Source organism: Xenopus tropicalis, chromosome 2, assembly GCF_000004195.4.
Source record: "Xenopus tropicalis strain Nigerian chromosome 2, UCB_Xtro_10.0, whole genome shotgun sequence".
NCBI lineage: Eukaryota > Metazoa > Chordata > Amphibia > Anura > Pipidae > Xenopus > Xenopus tropicalis.
This window is the reverse complement of record NC_030678.2, coordinates 132,812,172-132,820,059: the sequence shown is the minus strand read 5'-3', so window position 1 is coordinate 132,820,059 and position 7,888 is coordinate 132,812,172. Positions and strand designations below refer to the sequence as shown.

The 7,888-nt window shown below is 37.1% G+C and overlaps 1 protein-coding gene across 2 annotated transcripts in view; it reads right to left on the bottom strand.

The window, feature by feature from the left end:
- Positions 1-1,780: 1,780 nt before the first annotated feature.
- Positions 1,781-7,888, bottom strand: part of akap11 (A-kinase anchoring protein 11) — a 32,720-nt gene continuing 26,612 nt past the window's right edge. Inside the window, exons 10-12 of one of the 2 annotated variants that reach the window (XM_012956458.3) lie at positions 5,502-5,548; positions 3,605-3,765; positions 1,781-2,594 (exon numbers count right to left, since the gene is read on the bottom strand). In XM_012956458.3, the coding sequence (XP_012811912.2) occupies positions 2,460-2,594; positions 3,605-3,765; positions 5,502-5,548 (343 nt within the window). In that variant the 3' untranslated portion in view covers positions 1,781-2,459. 2 annotated transcript variants of the gene reach the window in all.

Sequence of the window (7,888 nt, the reverse complement as noted above, 5' to 3'; positions counted from 1 at the left end):
CTTGAATGTGCAAAAAACTGTGTATACTGTCCCTGAAGCGGATAACAACCTCCAACAGTTGGTTGGAGGTAGTTGATTGGTAGGTGCTGTTTTCTAATTCTGACTAGAACACGCTCTAGCTAGATGACATTTCTGAGGTCTCCTCTTATTATAAGGATGTTGCAGTTAATATTAGTTAATATCTGAAGAAGTCTGGAGGTAGGAATGTAAGCTGGGAATATTTGAGGAGATGAAGCTTACATAACCTTCTACATTAAGGGACATGTCAACCCCCCAACCAAAAATGTTAGCAGTGAAAAGCCTCACAGCACTCTTTAAATACCTGCCACTCCGGAGTCTCAAAAGCAAACAGTGAAGCTGCAGCGATCCCTTGATGTTTCTCTCACTGCAGAGCTCAATAACTCCCTCTCCCCCCTCCCTTCAGAATCTCCATGTCTGCCTGGCGTGGTGCACATGCGCACTTCCAATCCATTTTAATAAGCCTGCATGTTCTGCAGGGCAACCGATCAGTTGTTTTTAATAAAGTTTGTTCAACAAAAAAAAATCTAGGCAGGTCAGGCAGGAGGGGCTATGCGCGCATGCGCATTTGGAATATATACCGAGCTCTCGATGACGTCACCCGGCAAAATGGCCGCTGGGTGACAGGCGAAACGGCGAAAAAATAAATGCGGCGGTGCAGGCTATAGGAAGAGGTTGAGGTAGCATATTTATTAACATTTGAGACAAACATCATTGGTGACATTGCCCACAGTAACCAATCAGATCTTTGCTTTTCGTTAACTTGTAGGTGACTGTTAAAGCCAAATTGCTTTATTGATTGGTTACTATGGGCAATATCACTGGTGAAGTTTCACTCCAATGTTAATAAATGCACCCCTAGGAGTGATAAAAGAAGAAGAGATGCATTCTCCTACCAATTTAAAGTATATATAAACTGAGTTTGTAAATTTACAGTTCGACATTTACAGTTTATGTCAGACTTCTGAGGCTTATTAAAATCAAAAACATTCCATCCAAGGATGCTGATAGGAGTTTTACCATTCTGTGGGGTGAATGTATTAATTGGATGAGGATCTATTCTGGCAGTCAGCATTGCATAGCTGGAATATTCATTCGTTAGAGTTATCCTACTGTCACATTCAGTGAGGGCCACTCCTAGGGCTGTAAAGTTCATTGAAAAGCATTTTATCAGTGTTTATAGATATTTACTGCAAAGGTCTTTTATTGTTGCATGCCAAAACATTTTAAACCCAGAAAGTACAACAGTTATAAGGGAATACTTAACCAATAAGCAGATCCCAAGCGGTTGATGTATAATTATTTTCTGTTTGCTCCCACCACCTTTTACTGCTTTTATAAAGGAACCTTTTCCTTCATTTTAGTACCAATGAACTTTTGTGTTATAACTACCTTACAAGGACCCAGCCGGTGGCATGTCCATTTAAGAGTAGTCAGCAGTGACTTGTCAAAACCTCCCCAAGTTTTCTTGTAGTATATAATGAGAAATACTATGAACCTATTGAGGAAAAATTATCTGGTTAGTTAGAGCAGGAAAGTCATTTTTGCATTTTACCGCCAACATTAGTGCCACCTAGAACACTATATTTATTCTGCAGAAAGCATTACCATACCTGAGTAAAGACCCCTAGAAGCTTTCTCTGTTTGTTTAAGATTGCAGCTGCCATTTTAGCTTGTTCTACATAGCTTCCTGCTGTAGGCTGGTAGCCCAGATTACACATTCCTAAGGGTGAGGGGAGTGAAAAAGAAAAAAAACTGCCAATTTAGGTTTCATATTTACAGTAATTTTTATTAATATGTACATTTTTGTAAACGTACAATCAAAATATATAGCAAATATAGGTCACTAATTTCATACAATATCGATATTTTACAGACATGTTTGGTGCAAAGTACAGTAAGTAGGACAAACAAGGGTTTAGAAATCATTTGCAATAACTATGATTCATTGTTATTTCTTGTAACATGTAGGGACACTTTCACAAACAACAACACTTTTTCCCCAAATTAAAACTACAGTTAGATATGCAAATCGAATAACATGAAGCATAGTCATAAAACATATGCATGAAAGGAATATTGCAACCTGTTGGAACAAATGAATGTGGGAGACATTGCAAAAATGTTGCTGAATGTATGTAAACTTACCTACAAAGTCATCTATTTCTCGATAGTGATATGCTTCATAGAAAACTCACATAGCGGATAAAAGTGCTAATTTATATTTTTGGTTAATACCAAGAACACACATTTACTTGCATTATCTTGGTACTCACCACACAGATATGTATTCAAAATAAATATACTGACACAATATTCCACAATGCAAGCTACAGTATATTCATTGCTTATTTAAATACTGCAAGTTATAGAGCCATTAGCAGATTTGTAACTTCACATTTCTTATGACTTCTGGTTATAAAATTATATAAAGTGCCTTTTTATGAATGATCCAAAAGCCACCCAAACAAAGGTTTATGAAAACTGGGTAGCTTTTCAGCAATTTCACAATAATGAACAACAGCTTGCAAAAGATCACCAACAGTCCAGGCTTTTTCTGCCAGTCTTCTGGAAACCTGAAAAGAGAAACCAGCATATGTACAGTAATGACAGACATGAACATGCCAGATCAGATAGTCTTTAACTTGAGGAATAAGCTAAAACATTGCCTCATCCATGCACTTCATTGCCTTCATTTTAGTTCAGTACAGGACAACATAAATATTATATTTTGAGAGTGGAACCCCTACAATCTCGTGGTTTGTGGTTAAACAAAAAGTCAGAGTGGCAACAGGAAACTCTGAATGAGGGAATAATAAGGTTTGTTACCGCACCCTAATGCCATGCGTAGCAACCACAGTTTAGCTTTATTAATAAGGCAGATTTTTTTCCTATTGTGGTATCTTGAGTGGTTGTTATGGTTTACACTCCACCTTCTACAAAAATATTTTTCTTGAAGCTAGGAGTTAAGTTTTTATACTAAACTGCATATTCTAAAATGTCAAAGTAAATTGGACAATTAAATGTCCTGATGTTTGTGTAAACTATTTTAATCCACATATTTCCAGATGTGGGGAAATATAAGAAGCTAAAACATTTCCCTCAAGGTCAGTAGAAAATGCAATCACAATTTGCCTTGTCTATACATGCTATGGCCCACGGCTGCTACCAATTCAATATATCCAGCATTCACAATTGTCACGAAGCAGAAACAGTCATGCAAATAGCAAGAAATAGGTGCAATTATATATTCCAAATAAATTAGGGGTTCTAATAATATGTACCTTATAAAGGAAGTTGAAGTTATATTTAGCAACCAGAAAGTGCGTTCCAAATACAAAAGTACCAGCTTGCCTGGGTGTAGGAACCATTATATAATTTATTACAAAAATGTCCAGATTTTGATCAAAACTGTCATCTTCCTCAGTTCCAATGTTTCAATCACAGTTTGTGATGGAAGTGTTGAATATTTTTGTTTGGAATAAATCACTTTGATAGTTCCTGCTGAGTGTGGGTCTGTGCTCCATTAAAAAAAAACATTAGCACACACACAAACAAACACACAAACACAACATCAAGCACTTACAGCCAAAAGCTCTTTTTTGTCAGCTTCCACAAAGTAGAGCTCAGAGACGCCAGCCTCTGAAGCAGCAATCCATTGTAATGTTGCCTTTAGCTGTGACTCAATTACATAAGGCCCCATATCAACATTTCTAATCAGTAAAGTCTTGCAGAGATGTCCTGGTGCTGAAAAACAAACAGGAGTTAAACAGTTAGTATTTCCCCCCCCAAAACAAAAAACTACAGCTGAATTGTCTATAAATGGCAATATGCTTTCTTGTTAGTTTATTTAACAAACCAAATACTGCATTGTAAAGATGTAGGACAATAAACCACCTCGCTAAGAAAGCCAGGCAGGGGTGATGTTGTGGGGGGTGGAGAGGAGGTGGGGTCGTGACATTGTGGGGCAGGGGGGAGGTGGGGTCATGACTTTGCAGGGGCGGGGCTATGACACAGTGATCGGTGATTGGCCAATCGCTGTGTCAATGTTACTGGGGTTGCTCGGTTTTCCTAATTAGGGAAGCCCACGCAGGAGGTTTTGACCTGGGCAGCCCTTCCAAAAACCGGGGCTGGGTCAAAACCGGACATAAACCCCTTTTTAAAAGAGAACTAAACCCTAAAAATGAATATGGCTAGACAGGCCATATTTTATATAATGAACTTATTAAACCAGCCTAAAGGTTCAGCATCTCTATAGTAATAATAATCCAGTCACAGGGGGTGACCATACTGAACACTACTGTTAGAAGTGTCTGCAATACTCATAGTATGCTGCCATGTAGTAATCATCTGTGTTAAATTGACATTTATATCCCTTATATACAATATATTGTGAGTCGGTCCCTAAGCTCAGTAACTGACAGCAGCACAGAGAATGGGCAGGGAATCAGCAGAATAGAAGATGGGGAGCTACTGGGAGCAAATTTTAGCTTATTATTTAGGTTATTTTATTGTTTATTAGTCAGGGTAGCAGACTAAAGAGTTTTATACATTTTGCATAATAAGTGAACCTCAATGACCAGCCCAGTTTAAGTTTGGAGCCTTGCTGTCTGCCCTGTGCTGTGGCCACTTCCTACTGTGCATCGCAACTGATTTTCCTTAGTTGTGTTAAGAGACTTTGGCAGTCTCCATGTTCTTGCTATAAAGTCTCCTAGATGTCATAGAACTATGTCAGAACTATTCCTACTGTTTCATTTTGTTGGGCAGAAAAAACAGCAGTAAGTTCAGCAGCCAGTGGTAGATTAATATACATTTAGTGCATATATTAAATTAGCATATATATTTGCTCCCGTTATTTGGGCGGTTTTTGGGGTTTTTTTGCAGCTCCATGAAATATGACTTATGGTTCACCTATGTTCACAGAAGTTAAGGTATATATTAGCCATTTTAGATGGAATGAGCAACTAACAATTATAGTAATTTGTAATCATTTTTCAAAAAGACATTTGGTGCCAATTTATTTTTATTATTACTTTGATTGCTCCAAAACACTTCCCTGTGTTATTTGATAACTGAAAATCTGCTTCTCACGTTAGCATAAATGGGAGCACTATATACTAACAAACTGCCTTTAGGAGCAGCCAGGATTTCCAGAAATATCTAAGGGACCCCCTTATCGATTTATTGTGTTGCCTTTTTATATAGCAAGATATTTAACAGGAGAACAATTTCTCAGACTTGCAGCGATTTGCAGATTTGAATATACTAACAAAAAGGCAGTATACCTACTACTACTAAAGGGCTGCAGAAACTTGCAACAACTGAGTTGCTGAATGGCCAAGACTAAGGCAGCTATGAAACAAAGCTAAACACATGACAGAAACTGCAAGAGAAGTGGAACAATATGTATGTGCATACTTAGCAACACTGCTTAAATGCACACTACAGTTCAGCCTGGAACTACAGCATAGAGTTGAGGTTACCTCCTGCAGCTGCTTCACGATTTTCATCTCTGTCTTCTGCACCATCACTTTATTACATAAAAATAATTAAAAAGAGAAACATTAGTTTAGAAAATGACATATTGAAATTAATTCATGATTTTTAAAAAGACCATCATGCAGATCTTTATAAAGAGGAGAACAATTTCAAGACCATCACCATCACCCATGCAAACATTGCCTTAACCTCTATTTATAGTTAAACATCAGGAAGATGGGCAGCTTATATCACTGCAGCTCCAGCTAAAAATTCAGTATCTCATTCGTAATGACTTTATTCTATTCTTCTAGCAAAGAAATCTGTCAGACAGGCCTGCCCAGCCCTTCAATAACTTTTTCTGGGATCAAAAAATGGCAACTATGCATTCTAAAAAGAAAACAACCAATAAAACAGTACACATTCCTCTTAACTGTAATGGGCGTTTGAAGAATACGTTTCATAAATTGCTTTCATTTTATTTTCTTGCAGTTACATATTTAATCACCTGTACACTACGCAACCGAGCATTAGTTTCCAGCTGCAACCAATTCACTCATGCTGTCACTGTCAGATTTCCCCTGCTCTAACTGGCGATTAAGCCTTACACAGCAATAAACATGTTTTGTCACCAGCCTGTGAGAAATGGGCACAGAAAGCATCTCTTCATACCTGATACTGCACTTTTACTTTCAGCTGCAACCTTTACTGGGAAGTGCAGCTTCTAAACCAAAAAGTGAATATCCTTAAAGGGGTACCTTCACATTCACGTTAACTTATAGTATACAACAAAAAGGCCAATTCTCAGGAACTTTTCAGCTTGTCTTCATCACTTATTTTTGTATAGTTTTTGTATAATTTTTCTTCTTCTGACTCTTCCAAGCTCACTGACCCCCAGCAGTCCATAAACTATTTCTCTATGAAGCTACAATGTTATTATTTTGTTTTTTTTAATAAAAAAAATAATTCAGGTGTTCTCCTATTCATATTTTGGTATCCTGTTCACACCACTGCCTGGTTGCTGGGGTAATTTGGACAAAAGCAATCAGATAGCTGCTCAAATTCCAAAATGGAGAACTGCTGAACAAAAAGCTAAATAATTCAAAAACTACAAATAATAGAAAATGAAGATCAATTACAAATTGTCTCACAATATCACCCTCTACATCATACTACTCTATGTACTGTACCTATTCTAATATCACATCACCATCTACGAACGGTGCGCACTTGATGCAGCTGTACTTCCTTGAAGCATAAGGCTCATTATAGCCTTGCCTAATATTTAGTAGCTATAAAGATATCAGAGCTTGAGTGTGAAATGTAACACAGATCCCGAGGCAGTGAACCTGAATTATAAAAAGAGCTGCTTCACAGAAGCAACTTCATTGATATATCTAAAACTGGCAATTTTCAGTTACTGTTTATTTTATTGAAGAATTGAAGTTTAGATCCAGCAGATTTTTCTGAAATACAAGCCTGGTTATACAGTACCATATCCAGTACCAAAGCTTTTACTATGCAGAAATACCCCCTTAACAAGAGTTCTCTATTTGTAACACTGCAAAACACTGTAGAGCCTGACACAGATATATATTGCAGACTTTCACATTTTGTCATAATAAAACCATAACATATTTACAATCACACACAAACACAGGTTCAAACGCCTGATGTATTTGTTGGGGATACAATGATTTATATCACCATTCTTATCTGGGCTAGTTTGAAGTTGCAACACACATTGTACACAGCTAAATAAACTCTGCCATGGCCAGATAAGTTGTCTTGCAAAGCCAATTAGCTAGCATGTATCACATAATAGTTTTAAATAGAATAATTTACTGGCATTTATGGAGAATTAGGATATATGTAATAAGAATGTGATCAAGTATGTGAGAGAGTACGTTTATATCATAGAGGTGGCAATTTGCTCAAATTAGTTCTGGAACGTGAGTTATTCTGGATGTTTACTTTGAATACAAGGATGCCAGTAGGTATGAATGCAGAGTTTGATGTCTTGTGTTATTATTAGGAGATATATAAATATATATGCCTTTATATAATTGATATCGGTTTGTACCCTCCTATGAGTCTTTTATAAAGGTTTGGTTTGCCTTTGTTCGTTTTTTTTTAACTATTTTTGAATATACTGTATATTATGGGGACAGACACTGTCTGTTTAAGAGTCTGTCCTATATGTTTTTTCTGATTAGTTGTATTTTCTATAGATATCTACTTGCTGTGGCTCACATTTAGCCCATGATTAAGTGCCCCTAGGGCATGAAACGCATAGGGTTCATGGAGATGTTTTAATGTAACTTTGAATAAAGTCTTTTTTGTGTCTGGAAATTCCGGAGTGCCTATACGCCCATGGTAGTTGTTGCATCAA